Source organism: Centroberyx affinis, unplaced genomic scaffold, assembly GCF_046629955.1.
Source record: "Centroberyx affinis isolate AG114_WGS23_722 - 3 ecotype Tasmania unplaced genomic scaffold, CSIRO-AGI_Caff_v1 ptg004441l_1, whole genome shotgun sequence".
Taxonomy (NCBI): Eukaryota; Metazoa; Chordata; class Actinopteri; order Beryciformes; family Berycidae; genus Centroberyx; species Centroberyx affinis.
In genome coordinates this window covers 134189-150061 of record NW_027282112.1, presented here as the reverse complement: position 1 = coordinate 150061, position 15873 = coordinate 134189, and the positions used below count along the sequence as shown (strand labels likewise).

General features: G+C 41.6%; 1 protein-coding gene across 2 annotated transcripts; it reads left to right on the top strand.

The window, feature by feature from the left end:
• The first annotated feature begins 3214 nt into the window (after positions 1–3214).
• On the top strand, positions 3215–14074 carry LOC139665090 (voltage-dependent calcium channel gamma-5 subunit). 2 transcript variants are annotated; one of them, XM_071544055.1, is made up of 6 exons: positions 3215–3410; positions 5099–5140; positions 7608–7694; positions 11663–11803; positions 12250–12395; positions 13811–14074. In XM_071544055.1, exons 1-6 carry the CDS (start codon positions 3215–3217, stop codon positions 14072–14074), a joined length of 876 nt encoding a protein of 291 aa, XP_071400156.1. The 2 variants fall into 2 exon arrangements, with proteins under 2 accessions (XP_071400156.1, XP_071400157.1); XM_071544056.1 differs by lacking the exon at positions 5099–5140.
• The last annotated feature ends 1799 nt before the right edge of the window (positions 14075–15873 follow it).

The window sequence follows — 15873 nt, the reverse complement described above, 5'->3', positions numbered from 1 at the left end:
TCACTTCTATTTATCCAGTGTGTATCTGTCTTGGCCCCTTCTTCCTCCAACCAGCCAAATATGTGTCAAATCTCCCTGGCAACCACTCCCTCCATCTGAGATTGACTGTTTCACACTGCATTTTCACAGTGTCGTTGTTTCAAATCTGAACAGTGCCACTACATTACTGTATGGCAGAGAAAAGGTCTCTTTACTACACATATTTATGTGGTCCTTAATAAGTGTATGTTATAGCAAAACATGTCTAGTACAAATTAATGAAACCGCATAAAGAATACATATGTTTATAATAAAATGATAATTGTTTTTGGAGCTTGTTAAATACAACCACACACTGTATGTTTGTAATGCGAGAAGTGAATTCAGATTCAGAATTCAGAATGTGACGTCAATACTGACGATGATTGGTCTGGCTATTTTAGGCATCTCTGCCATGATTACAATTGCTTCTTTCTACTTTCCTTCTTCTATACTAGGCGCTCAGCAGGTACAACCGGCCCAAATTGTTTTCTGTTTCAGTAATGTCACCCTATGTGTGGCAGCGCTATTTCACACGTTTAGGGGCAATCAGCACACTGGTGCACCCACGTCACACTTAAAAACACTCGCTTGGTCGAGCGTAGTAGCACAAAAAAGGTCTACTGCGCTGCCAGCAAGCATCTCATCTGCAAGTCATTGCTTAACGCCGAAAGACTGAAAATAGGCCACAGGCACGGGCATTTCAAATGAATGGCTACTGATTGCACCGCGGCCAGGAATACCTGAGGTTTAACGATTTGAGCACATTTGCTCCTTCCTCATTAACGCCGGCCCTTTGTGCTGCCGTGAACTCTGATTGATTGCTTATGCATGTCTTCCAATTGCTTCTAATCACCATCTCTGTTTCTTGCATAACATGTCGACCCGCGGTTCATGACCCCAGGCCAGGTTCACTCTCCACGGACTGGAAAAACATTGATTTAATGCTACAAATCGTCCAGATTGGATTTTACTTTCTCAGTTTTAAATGTAGAAAATTCATCCAGGTAACATATGTTAAAAAGTCTGTAACTCAGTCTGTAACTCAAGTCATAATTCATTCATTGGCTGAAATAAGGTTATTATCAAACTAACATACCTTGGAAATCTCATAAAATATAGGAGGCCTCATCTTTGTCACATACTGTACATATGCCATGCTCTAGCTCTATTCTTTACAGGTCCAATCATGCCACTACACCAAAGTTGATCCACGGAGCGAAAAAAAAGAGGAAAAAACGCCACAGATCTTATGGAGAGTTTAAAATCCTGTCACATATTCACTCCATCTTCCCAATCTCCCACTAGGCGCTCAGCGTGGCAGCACACTGAGAACTCATTATGTAAAATCAATTCCTTTCAACGCGTATCCCATGCCAAGCTCCCCAGCTATCCAGCTTCCGGCAAGTGTGGGCATCAGCTACCGTACGAACAGAGCCATGTTTTTGTCTGACGAGCGCATGCATTGATGTGCTGTCACATCCACCATCTGCACTGCTGCTTCTGCTTTGCTACACATAGCTGGGCTGAATCGGATTTATCGGATATTACAAGTTACGGATGATTAGAGGAGAAAAAGTAGTAAATAACTTGTTTTTTTTTTTTACAGCTTTCCTCTTTGGAGCACTATTAGTGGCGTGAGTTATACTGCTGTTTTTTGGCCGGAGGCAATGTGAGGGCAGTCAAACGAAAAACTTTTTTATAAAAAGTGCCCCACTAAGCATTTGGCCCTGTGCAACGTGGTTATTTACATTCTAATGAGAGATTTGGAGGCTCAGGAAATCTGCCTTTTTTTCCTAGATTTCTTTCCCAGCTAAGAGGAAGAAGATCTATAAGACTAGTTCTCCTGGTAAGAGCATTTTTAGAACCTTCAGAGTGAAGTAAGGCATTTTACATAGGGGGGTGATACATTTGAATTCAAAGTATGATAAAAAAAAATGCATCACTTTTACCATTATGCTCTCTGCCAGTAAATGTCATATCTTAGGAAATCCTGACTTTCCTTGTTTACCCTCTTGTTTATCATTCATGTGCTCTCAACTCGTAATTGCGATATTTCTGACAGCACCTGAAGGCAGCATAATAGCTATGATGCCAGCTATGTGGCAACATTATACTGCGTTGATGTTAGCAGAACTGACGCACGTTGCACTGTCAGTTCTAGTACGACCAAATAAATTCATCAGTTTGTGGCATTTGGTCACATCTGCCCCAAGGGACTGTTTCCACTCAGTTTTTCAGCCTCACCTTTGCATTTTTGGTCTACTTGCTTTTCCATGTTCATTTGTTAGGTAGAGTCAGTCGCAAGTTATGCACAACACAGACTGTCAGCTCAGCGTATGAGCGGTAGAATGTGCCAAAAACGTTGGCAGGGGAGAAAGATGGACTGCTGAGATTTGATGAACTTAGTCCTCTGCAGTTGTCAACTTTTCTTTTTCCTTGTACTAATGCCTGAAAATAGAAATAATTTGAATTTCAAATAATTCTTCTCATGTATGGAACAGTCCTGTATTCGGTCTAAAATCGTATTTTTTCTTTAAAGGTGAGATAATTCCACGCATTTGTACTTGTTTCAGGAATTTCCGAGAAACGTTAATATCTTGAAGGCAAAAGAAATCACTCCACTATTATCAAGAAAATGAATATGTTGAAAAACCTCAAAATAAGTCACTCCACTAGTATCAAGAAATTCTTGAGACTGAGACTGAGAGAGAGTTGATTTGCCTTGATAACAAGTGAACATATCTCACCTCAAGACTCAATTCTAGAGTAAATGGTTTGTTAAGATGGACACTTTTGGCAGTGCGGGCCTTTTAAGTGTAATCAAAGATAGAAAGAGAATCGCTATTTACACTCCACTAACATTTCCCCCATTCTCTTCCTCTCCCTCTTCCTTTTGCTCTTCCTTTAGGGGACAGCATGTACGAGTCTCAGGGGGGCGTTCAAACACAAATTCCAGCTACTTTATTGAACACAGCGATGAAGTCCTCTTATCCTCTAATAACGTTTCCCCCATTCGTTTCCTCCGCTCTTCCTTTAGGGACTGTTTGAGCTTGTCTCATGAGGGGTTTTCAAAAAGACTAATTCCCCTTTACTTTGATGAACACAGCGGTGAAGTTCTCTCTTTTTCTCTCCCTCCCCCCCTCCCAGCTCCTCTTTCTGCCGGCGGCGCCCCCCCTGCTGTTGAGGCTGTGGTATGAGCCTATGTGGCAGGAAGGCGCTGACGTTGCTGAGCAGCGTGTTCGCCGTGTGCGGCCTGGGCCTGCTGGGGATCGCCGTCAGCACCGACTACTGGCTTTACCTGGAGGAGGGCGTCATCCTGCCCCTCAACCAGAGCACCGAGATCCGCATGTCCCTCCACTCGGGCCTCTGGAGGGTCTGCTTCCTGGCTGGTGAGTTGGAGGCTGGGTCCGCTGCGTGGGGTTGCATTTAAGTGGAATGAAGACGTACGAAGTCTAGGAAAAACTTAAAAACTTTGCTCAGCAGGAAATCCCTCTGAAGCATCATGTAGTTGATGTGAAGCAAAACATACATACAAAGTTAAATAACTCCTTTTATTCCTCGCTGCTCAAGGTGAGGTGACCCAATAGTAGAGCCAAATGTATCAAATGTACATCATGAATTTGATCCTGTTGTGTTTTGCTCAAAGATGTAGCTTTATGACCAATTGGGTGGTCAGTAATTTGTGGCAAATGGTGTCCAGTCTGCTCATCAGGTGTAGTGATACAGCTAAACAATATCATCTAACAACTATCGACTAACACTTAAGAATGTTTTGTAATATTTCTGTTTAATTATTCATATAGTCAGCTCCCAAATCAGACTGACCTCCCTTTAGTTCCAAACAGAGAGATTACCATGGAGGGGTAAAATGCAAAATTGTGGTCCAGCTTCACTAAGATCGCGTTGCGAGGGCAATCTGCACCTTGTTTTGCACCTCAGCTGCTTGAACTAAGAGGACAGAGCACAGAGTTTTCATTTTATTCATGAATAAATGTATGCAAATCAAGTTGTGGCACAAACAAGCCCTTGAAAAGAGCACTGAGCGAGCACGTAGCCCCCTACATCGCCGATTGCAAGCGCAAATTTCGTGGTTCAGCTTTAAGACTAATCCACCAAGCTAGCACCGTTGTGTCCTAAAGCCCCTTTATAATTGGAGCGTTGCCTGATTTGATGTGAGATTGTAGGATGGAAAACCCTCTGTCTTGCTGCCTGACTTTCTGGAGAAGATGTCTGTGTCTTACAGTAATGATAGCAGCCATTCTGAATGGCCAAACTGCGCAAAGTCTTTACACAACCTTTCAAAGGATCTTATATGCGATAATGAAATTTACATTAAATCTACACATTTTTTGAGCAGTGCTATTAATTACTCTTTCTACTCATTGCACACTGTTAGTGAATAGCATGGCATTCTGATTTGGTCATTTGGTGATACAGTGCGCGCTCTTGCCTATATCTCTATTTTCACTATACTGTACTGTACTGTACTGCATATGCTCAGTCACCTGTTTCTTTCCTCTTTCTTTCCTCTTTTTTAACTAATGGGCTGTCTGTTGCAAGCATGGAAGATTAGTCTTTGCTCAATGTTTGAACACTGTTGGCACAGGAGCATGAATGTTTTTACTTACTCTTTCCGTGTGTGCTCTGATATAACCGGTACCTCTCCTTTTGTGTGATCTCCAAACTATGTTTTTTCTCTAGGCTGCGCCCTTGAAATAGTTTTCAGCAGTCCAGTCGATATATGGCTTTGCAACAGTTCTTTCCTCATGACTTCCCCAGTGCCTGACTCGTATTCTGTAGCAGCAGAAGGCGTAGATGCAGAAGAACCTCAGCTTTACGACCGCATTTCCTTTTTCCCCTTCTCTTTGACCTGCATCTTCTTTCCACCATTGCATTTAACAAAATAAGTGACGTACAAATCATTATAAAAGCCTTTTTTTCCCCACTGTGCATGCTCAGCCACCTTTGAGCCTATCAAAAGGATGTTCGTCTCCCAACTCCAGCATATCACACAGTCATGGTTGGCGGTCTTGAATGGACTGGAAGCACTAACCATAAGATTTTATTCTTTTCTTAGAGACACAACCTTCTGGACAAGTGTTGTCCCGGGGCAAACCAGGTATCCACTTTTGCTCTTATCCTCTTCTTCCTCCTCCTTCTTCTGGAAATGGCAATATTGAACTTAACTGCAATTGTTTGCTTTACTTGAATTGTCATTGAATTGTTCCACTTACCTATGTGCCTGAACTGACCACCTCTGTCCTGTTCCGGGATTAACCATTCAGTCGGTGAATATGTAGGCAATCCAGCTGGGATTAGGTAACACATGCTTTCCTGCCACTCAGCAGGACACTGCAATAACAGGACTAATGGTCCAGTGTGTGTTTTAGGGGCAATCGAGTGGCCTTATTGCTCACTTAACTGTTCTGGCTCACAGTGTTTGACCCAGAAACAATCACAGTACACTGTTACGCCATCGAAAGTGAATGAGGTTGTGTTTTTGGCTGACATTGATGCTGGTTTCAGTTCATTGGGTGTTTGGCTGCTATTGGTTCCAGCCTGAGGTCATGTACAGTGTTTAGAGCTCAGCCTGTGTGCATGTATAGGGCATGTGCATGTGTCTCTTCTCACATAGCCAGTGCTTACAGTCTGCTTTATAAACTATGTTCAGTATACAGCACTAGACTGTTTCTATATATAGTAGGCTGCAAGACCTATAGCAGGACTATTTGCAAGAATAGAGTGTCATCAAGTGTTATCTGTGCATTGAGTAAAATGGTTGACTGAAATCAGCTGTCTTTTATTAGTTTTCAAAGAAGCAGGAGGTGCCATTCTTAGAAATGAGGGTTCATTTTGTATCATTTTGCAATATTTATGAGCATAATCTCCCATTCAAACAATTACACTGCAACTCTGTCTTTGCTCCAGCAATAGTTGCAAGACACCATCATTAAAATCCCATTTGCAGTAATCTCCACACGACTCTTCATTATTGATATTTTTTCATCTAGTCTGACATAAATGCCTTTCATTACAAGCCTGGAATAGGAGTTTTACTGCAGTTTTCCAAAACATAATTGAAAAGAAAAGGGGCCATTAGTTTTATGATCACAAATCTGCTACGTGAAAGCATAGTCAACATTTTCAATTATGATTATTATTTCCTTCTGTTGCAATTACTTTTCAAATGGACTGAACTCCACAATGATTTCTCTTGGACAAGCCATTCAATAGACGTAAAAGATAAAAAACACACACACTAGCTGTACAGTCACAATTATGCAAGAAAACATGAAAAGAGCATAATGAATACCTAACGATATTCTTTCTTTTTTAAATGATTCCCTCTTTCTATGCCAGCCATTGAAGTGAGCACTTCTTTGAACTGTATTCTGGATGCTCTCCCCTCAATAAGGCATTTGATAGAGGTTAATGGGGTCAAGCTGGTTCTCGCACTGTGCTAAGTCGTCCTCTATGGAAGCTAGTAGAGTGGACTGTTAATAGGATTCAGGGAAGCCCTTCACACAGTGATCTGACGGCTTAATAACGCAGCGGAGGGGATCCCGGGGAACCGCAGAGACCTAACCTTACATTAATTAAATAATGGCTGACTGACAGCGAGGATGCACTCCATTCAGCAGGGTTAATTAATGCTGAGGCTCTGCCAAAAGCAAAAAGAGACACAAAGAGAGAGAGGTGAAGCGGGGGAGAGAGAAGTGACAGCCTTGACAGCTCTAATGCTTTCTCGTCTCCCTTCATCCCCTCTGCTACATCTCTCTCACACACTCCCCCGATGCTTCTCGCCTTCACATTTCATCTTTACTTTTTTAGCCTTCATTCAGTCAGTCACGTCTTGATTTAAATGCTTGCTCAAGAGCGCCTGTGTTGGAAAGTTTATATACAGTATAATACAAGCATGAGAACTTTGTATTGTATTACCGCTGGGTAAATGAGTCATCTGAACACACGCACACAATATGAATGCAGATCACATATTCCCAACCGCATATTATCACCTAATCCAACACCTCTGGGTGTGTGGGGTTAATTAAGTGATGAGAAATACATCAGTTGCGAGTGTGTGTGTGTGTGTGTGTGTGTGTGAGTATGTGTTATGGTGTGCAGGTGCTAGACTTTGTATGTGTCAAAGTGATAAAGGGCAAGGTGCTAAAATCTATTGCTGGGGTGTTCCTCCGAAAGATACTGACAGCAGATGTCGTTTCACTTTCACTTGCAATTTGTTGCGAGGTTGATTTTGGCTTCCAACATCTTCACAGTTATAATAAGTCGAAATTGCAAATCGTTCCACAACCATTGCTGAAAATTGACTCATACCAGCATATTATGCAAAACAGGTGCAACAGTCATCGCTTTTTTGCCATGCTAGGTAACACCACAAATAAGCCACAGAGACTTCCACTTATTCCACTTCCATACATCCCTCTGCATTTGACTTTACCTTGTAGAATGTAGCAAGGGGCCAGTAAACCGTCTCACCACTTCTGCAGAATGCTGAACCGTGTCCCAACTCCAAATGTCTGTGAAATGTAATTGACTGTAAAAAAAATTTCTCTCCTTTGTTGCAGGGGACGAGAAAGGCCGGTGTTTCACCATAGAGTATGTGATGCCCACTAACGTCCAGATGACCTCTGAGTCCACCGTTAGTGTCCTGAGTAAGTGGATGTTTACACTCTACCATTGTATAAGGGATGCTTCCATTCACATAAACCCATGTGAGGTTGTGAGCAGTTATTTACCAATATGTGCAGTCAGTATTCATAATGATGTCACTCATTTGCTTCCATTTCCAAAAAGCAGTATACATGCATATCTTGCATCATATCTTGATTAAAAAAAAAAATTAAGATTGTTTGCAATTATTTTTCATCAAGATGATTAGTGGTTCCTGTTGATGTGAAAAACCATAGTGAAATATCACTGTAGAATAGCAGCACCAAACATATTATCATCTTACTCAAGGTTGTGGAGAAGGGAAAAGAGTATTTGGAGTAGTATGTATTTAGTATGTAATATAGTGTATCTTCGGTTTAGATCACTATAGGTCAGAAAACATAAGCCAATGACAGATATTCTTTTCAAATGTTTTATATAGATCATCTTAATTGTAAGCTTTGGGTTGCTAAACAGCACCAAAAGCATGCAAGTACACAGTGCAAATACAAGAGACAAAAGAAAAAAAAATCTCAAAACCTATTCCTATCTGAAATTTGCCGTAAAAGAGGCAAAACGTTTGCCTCTCTGCATGTGAACAGACTGTAAATAGATGACGATGTGGATAAATATATTTCTAAGTTGATGGTGCGTCCTGAAATATTCTATGTGTCTTTATGACAAGACTGACTGTATATAAGACCTTAAGTTGACTGATATGAGCTGACTGAAGCAACAAATCAAAGGGCATAACATCCCCTTTAGGTCAGTTCTTTTAATGTCAAGTACAGTAAATGTCTCCATGCCTGTCTTTGTATTAGTCAGAGGAGCACAATAAACAATAGCATACTGGATTATAATGGCATGGATGATTGACAGGAGCCACCCATGCATGCACTGAAAAGTAATACGCTCTTCTCAATGTAAGAATAGTTAAAAAAAAATACTGACATCCGCATGACCTTGCAGTGTTTACAAAATCAGAAAACCTCTGGTGCCAAATTCACAAAGCCCTCCAAGGCTAAGGAGTTGTGAATTGAGAATAAATTCTATGAACTAATGGGAATTTCACTCCAAAAGTCAAAGGTTCATGTAACAATTATTCTAAAAATCCTTTTGGCAGTTGTGCTGAAAATCTCTGCACTTTTTCATCTAAAAGAGGTAGGCGTGAGGCTGAGAGAATGGATATGTCACGATAAATAGCCTCCAGTGTTTTTGTGTGCTGCACACCATATTGCAAATCAGACAATTCCTTGTTCAGTAATATTTAGTTCAGGATGTTTTCCGTGAACTGAAGCTGAATCTTGACTGGAGAATGTTCATATGCACGCAAATTCCTTTTGGCAATTGTAACTTAAAGATGGAAGATGTACAGTATCCACAGCATCTTTCTTTGCACCAGTCACACTCACAGTTTGACAGACACTGAAGCTGTCAACAAACAAACAAGGCCCCTGGAGCGCTCCTTGGAAAACCCTGAGTGGCTCCACTATAGAATATTTGATTACACAGATGCATATACTGTACTGTCATCACCCCCCCCCCCCCCCCCTAGAAGTGTGTTTGTGCTATTCCTGTCCCAGTCCCCACGGCCAGGCTTGGTCCACTCCAGATAAGAGCTGGGTGTGTATGAAAAATGCAAGGGTGCCATTTTCATTTGGGAGAGACCCCTGCAGGGTGACACGCATGGATAGACATAGTACTGGTAGTGTGCAGACAGGCAGTAGGGACCAGGAAGAGCGATGCTGTCAGAGTAAAGACAGCCACTTCAGATCTCATATCCCTCATATCTGAAAGGAAAACCCCACCCTAAAACACTTCAGTGCTGTTAAAAAAAAAAAAAAAACAGCTACTGGAGATGCACCTTGCATTTCCAGATCCATTTTGTTGTTTGGTGGTGTATTTTTCATATTCCTGTGTATAACTGGCCAAGCATAGGCAACATGACGTCACATTGAGATATTTCTAGTTCAGCTACAATGGAAGAACAAGAGCTTCTTTCTAGACTCACGATTTTGCACCGAGAAATGCATCGTAGAAGAGGCAGAGATAGCAGTTTCTCCACTTACAGCAGCTTCATTGACCATTGTCGAAAGGCATTCTGGGAAATGTAGGAAATCACTAACTGAAACAGAAATAGATGAGGCAGGCTGAGGGAAAGTGGGTACACCAAAAAAGTAAATTACAACACTTCATCACAAAATAACTCCTGTAATGCACTGAATGCTGCATATTGATGATATATGAGGTAAGAGCATCTAAGGGTGAAAGTAATGCATTTGGAGCGAAAAGAGAGATAGAAAGAGAAACAGATAAAGAAACAAAGAGGGAGCGGGAGGAGAGTGGATGTGCAGGAAAAAGGTGACAAAGAAATCAGAAGAGACACGAAGGCAGAAAGAAGTGACAGAGAGAAAGCAGAATGTGAAAGAAGCACAGTGACAGAGGTTTGCGTGTGAGAAAGAAACAAGTAAAGAAGACTCCCTTAGGCCTGAAGTGAGGAAGATATAGGCAGTTAAGATTTATGAAGACGGCGATAATAAGAGCCATGGGGCCTCTCTTTCCGAAAACCTGTGATGCAAGGGAAAATTCAAGAAGAAGATAACGATGCTGGGAAGTGTCAGGCTCTGTTACCCAATGGCTGTGACACAAACAGTTGTGCTTCAAGACACACAGGAGAATTGGAGTTAACCTATGCATTTGCTGTACCTCGGAATTCCAGATGGAAAGATGTTTGATGTAGAAATAGTAACATGCGCAACACGGTGCCTGCACATGATCTCCAGTTGCCCCAGGTCACAAGACAGTGATGCGTTGATGTACGACGATGGATTTCTGCTTCTGTGTCATTAGAATGAACACTTTGAAGTGGCATGTTGTGTAACAGCTTATTTCTGCCACTGCTGTGCCTGTCATTTGATCTTCTGTCACCGCCGTTGCTTCAGACCTGGCAACACCTCTGAGGACAAGGGAGCATCGAGCTTGCCCGAATTTGCCCACGTTCCGGGCTCAACATGAAACCGAAATGAGAATCACTTACTTGCTTTGTTTTTCATTTTGCCAAGAGTTAAAGGAATAGTTCACCCAAAAATGAAAATTTTGTCATTATCTACTCACCCTCATGTCAACTGGAACACTGGAGTGAATGGAGACCGTTTGTGTAGAGTTCCAAAAAGGGCAAAAAATTACCATAAAATTGCTTTTGGACCCACGGTGCAATCGTTTCATGGTCATTTTTTTTTTGCCTTTCTTGGAACTCTAAAGAAATGGTCTCCATTCACGGCAGTTGTTTTGGATAAGGCTGCAAGGAGCAGCGACAACTAGCTCACTTTGTGTTATATTGACATACAAACTTCACCAGTGTTACAACTGACATGAGGGTGACTAGAGAATGACAATTTTAATTTTTTACAAGTCTTGGATATCTACAGTAGATTGAAATAGGCAAGTTTACCACACAATCCTAACTTTACCCAACTAATTGAATAACCTGTTCCATTAAGGTTATGGCCTTTGACATCTGGTCCACTCGGTTGGAAGGGTAACATTTTGCGTAATGGAGCACACTTGTTGGAGATACCATTGTTTCACAGTGGGGAGGTCCAGCTCAATCTTCCTAAATAAGGATGCCTGTGGAGGCAGTGGAGTAAGACCAGCCTCAGCAGGCAGCTCATGCTGCTGAGGGACTGAGGGAAAAACAAAACAGCCTTGAAAAGTTTGTTGTGAAAGTTAAAAAAGAAAAAAATAAATAAATACAGAAATACAAGTCAGTGAATTCAGACAAACTCATATCTATCATCAAAGTCAATGGAAAGCTAGGTTACTCATTCAGGCCCTCAAATAGAGCACAAAATGACAAGAAATTATATTAGAAATTATATTATATTTTAGAACAAATGTTTCACTCTTCTTCTTCTTCTCCTTACTCTTCTACTCTTCCACTATCCCAATCTTTGTCCTCCACTCCGTCCAGAGATGATCCGCTCTGCCACGCCCTTCCCTCTGGTCAGCCTCTTCTTCATGTTCATCGGTTTCGTCCTCAGTAACATCGGCCACATCCGACCCCACCGCACCATCCTGGCCTTTGTATCTGGAATCTTCTTCATCCTGTCAGGTACCTGCTTTGGCTTCAACTCACACTTCTCAAGATCAATACATTCTTAATTACTTACATGAATGAATACATGCAAGGGGGAAAGGGTAAGCAGGTATACCTTTCCCCAAACATTAAACATAAAGATCTACATTTAAGAATGTATGTGAAAATATCTGGAATAATGAATGAAAACATGAAATTGTATTATAGTACTGTGTGAATCATCAATGTGGCACAAATTTAACATTGCGGTGAAGCAAATTGATGTTGTTTTTCACATAAAATCTATAATTACCAGTGGGAATATTTGTAATAATTTATGCTAAAAAGGGGATTTCCAACCATACATAGTCCATTGTTTTATTGTAAATCTTTTCTTCCTCCCTATCCAGAGTCATTAGAATTCTCTCTTTGTTTATGTTTCTGTCTGTCTGTCTCTCTCTCTCTCTCTCTCTCCCCCCCAGGTCTGTCTCTGGTGGTTGGTCTGGTGTTGTACATCTCCAGCATTAATGATGAGATGTTGAACAGGACCAAAACTAACGAGGCCTACTTCAGCTACAAGTACGGCTGGTCATTTGCCTTCGCTGCCATCTCCTTCCTGCTCACTGAGGTAACTTGGCTACGACACATGTGCATGTCCCGTACCTTGTATGGCTGGTTTCACACACAAGTATTGAACCTAGTCCTCTAGACGAATGTTTCTTTACTAACCCAAAAAATGGGTCATGGGCCTGTTTCTGGTAGGTACCAAGATGTATTGATTTTCTCAAATTGGGCCCCACATTGTAAAAGCTGAAGAACATCATATCAGCATAGGACTGTACTTAATCCTTTTATGTTTTATGTATGTGTTAAGACATTGCCTTCCAGAGTTCACACTTTGTCAGTGACACCTGTGTTCATTTCCTTTATGGACAACATTGGTATCAGTTTGCATTTGGCTCATTACCAACATCAGCTAACACAGGGAGGATAACACTGGTGAATTTCCCATGCAAGCTTACATTCTACATCTTACATTTTACATTTTAGGCATTTTGCTGATGTTCTTTTCTAGCACAATTTACAATGTGTGCAGAAAAAGCTTAATTTTCTAGATCAAGACACCAGTCTCTCTCATTCTAGACACACACTGCTAGATACACACTCTCAGCCTTCAAACTTTAAGACATGATAATATAAGGCTATTAAGCTATGTGTGATATATTCATTCTCCATTTCATTTGTGCAATAATGGATTATGCCTCTCAACCAAGCAGTGTGCCTCAGCAAGTTGTTTTTGATATAATAATGGGAATTGCTAGAGTCTGGAGCAACACAGATGAGAAATGTAGCATGTACGCATTTATGTGAAATTGTTACATGACTTGGTATAAACCAATAGAATAATTACACAGATGTTCTTGTTTAAAGGACAGGAAGAAAAAGAGAAGGAAGAGAAAAGATGCACACACCCACACCCACACACACCCATATGCTTGCAGAAACACACAAACGAGTGAGCCATGATTGAAATGTTCATTGTGGGTTCATGATCTTTGCTGCTGATTACAGTGCAATATCTATAAATAATAAAGTAGCTGCTTATTTCTCACCCATGCACAGTGAGATCATTATAGATAGCCTACACATATTAGTGCGGTTCCTGTGATCCATTGTTGTTTCATACCGTGAAATAAATAATCTTAATGGTGGGGAAACAGGGAAGGAGAATCAAAACTGTAGTATTATGTATGTATGTACTATTATGTATATACTCTGTAATATATAGCTAATTTTTAGTTTAGTATTATGACCAGAATTTTACTCCTGTTGTTGGTAAAAATAAAAATAAAAATTGTATTCCTATTTTCCTTCATGTACCATTTTATTTTATTTATAACACTCAAATCAGAATACAGATAATTAAAAGCAGGTAAAACAGAGCAGGAAAGAAACCGCCATGCGAAGCAGACACGTGGAGGGATATTTCCGAACTCAACGCCTCCATTTGTCTCCGCCCCCCCCCCCCCCCCCCCCCACCAGACGGCGGGCGTCATGTCGGTGTACCTGTTCATGAAGCGCTACACGGCGGAGGAGATGTACCGGCCCCACCAGGGCTTCTACCGGCCGCGCCTCAGCAACTGCTCCGACTACTCCGGCCAGTTCCTCCATCCGGACGCCTGGGCCGGCCGCGGGCGCAGCGCCTCCTCCATCTCCTCCGAGGCCTCGCTGCAGATGAACTCCTCCACCTACCCCGCCCTCCTCAAGTGTCCCGAGTACGACCAGATGTCCTCCTCGCCGTGCTGAGGCGGCCGGAGGGCGGGACGAGTAGTTGGGTTAGCGCTGTTAAGGGTCGTTTCTGTTCCGTTAGCTTTTCCGTGGAAAGGCGGATGCCTGGATTTTGGCGTAAAGTTGTCCAACAATATGATAGTCTCCATCTCGCATTACCACCTGCGCCCCTTTTCCAGTGTCCTGACTACGACCTGGTTCTCTCCACCCGCCCCCCTCCCCTACTGCTGACTTATTTGAGTTTTACCTTTTGGTTCTGTGCTGAAGGTTAGCCAGTTCAATCTCTCTTGTTCTAGAAAGAGCCATTGAAGTAAAGAAAGAGTTTGACCAGGTTGTCCTTTCTCTGCTCTTTCTCTAGTCTCTAGTCGTAGGTGAATCGCATTCTACTGAGCTGACCCAAGTAGGGTGAGGTTGACATAGATGCTGATCTGGGGTCAGTATTACATGTTTTTCCTATTAATAGTTGAGGCTAGGAAAGGGGGCATATGTGCTGATCTGAACACCTTGTTGGTGCTCGAGTGTAACTTCATCCTGCAGTGAGACAGTCAGCTGTTTCCCTGCAGTAGAGCCAAGGCCCTGGAAGCCTGGTGAACAGGTAGTACATCTATCTGCAGAAATGGAGAGTTTAGCTAGATAGGTCCTACAGGCCTGGAAGGCAGCTCATCATCAACTTCATCAAATTGCCCTGATTTTTAAAAAGTGACTATGATCAAATAAAGCGGTGAAAGCCCCTCACATTTAAATATTGTAAAAGTGCAGCAGGTTTTTAGCGTGCATTAGCAGGTTTCACTTCCATGCACTATAAGCATCCTGAATCAGTCGTCACCAATCGAAGCACTTCTAAATTGCAGTGCGTTGTGCTTGGTGCAGTAATACATCTATGCTCGTGCACGTCACAGCTCTTTCAGATGTGTGCACGTGGAGTCGGGAGCTTTTTCGAGAACTTTTTTCATGTTCAAGTTCAAAGCTCATGAAACACATGATGAATGTGGATTTTAAGCATTCAAACAAATCATATTTGATTAAAATACCTTTCTGTAAACAAAGCCTTTGCCAAGGTTGCACCCTGGGAGAGTTAGTAGCCTCTTTTCTTCTTGACAGATGGTATTTGACCCTCCATCTGAGCTTCACCCTCTTTCCCCACCCTCTGAGTATTTCTGTGTTAAGTGTGATTTTTACTCCACATACAGATCACACTGACCTTTGGTAAATAGCCAGAAGTACTAATATTCCCCATCGCATAGAAACCACTCATTCTCCTGTAGCCGCAGGACTTTTCTAAACTTTATAAAGCTGTAAAATGAAACACTGTAACTGAGGGAGAATGACAAGTTATCTTCTCTTTTTTGTATTTATATTTATATGTGGTTTAATCATACAATGTGTTTTATCAAGTATTGGAATTCTTCATTCGTTTGAATATTTGGTTTCATCGGTCCCTTTCAGTATCAGCACTTTAATATTTATTGACAACACACAGGAAAAGTTTGTATTTTAGGAAGACTAGGAAGCTGCTAGACCCATCGTAACCAGGTGGAGATGTGTCACAAACTCCTTTCTGAGGCCCGAATCCGAATATTTTTTGCGTATATTCCTGAAAAGAAAGAAATGGAAAATAAGGGAAGATATGCCATATGGAAGATAACGCTTTTAAGGTCTGTTTTACTTACGCTTGCTATAAATTAATAAAGCAAAGAAAGCCAAAAGGGAGAAAATAAGAGATGTAGTGGTTTTGATGAATAATGTGAATGATGTCAGGTGACTTGAAAGGTTGTTTTGATATGAACAGCCGTAGTGAATGTAAGGTTTGCTGAAGG

What these genes read in the sequence shown, in the direction of transcription:
- LOC139665090 (XM_071544055.1), top strand. Translation starts at nt 3,215, where the DNA reads ATGAGCCTATGTGGCAGGAAGGCGCTGACGTTGCTGAGCAGCGTGTTC. An exon ending in GAGGGTCTGCTTCCTGGCTG is followed by an intron (nt 3,411 to 5,098) that starts GTGAGTTGGAGG and finishes TTCTTTTCTTAG; the next exon opens with AGACACAACCTTCTGGACAA. An exon ending in TCTCCTTCCTGCTCACTGAG is followed by an intron (nt 12,396 to 13,810) that starts GTAACTTGGCTA and finishes CCCCCCCACCAG; the next exon opens with ACGGCGGGCGTCATGTCGGT.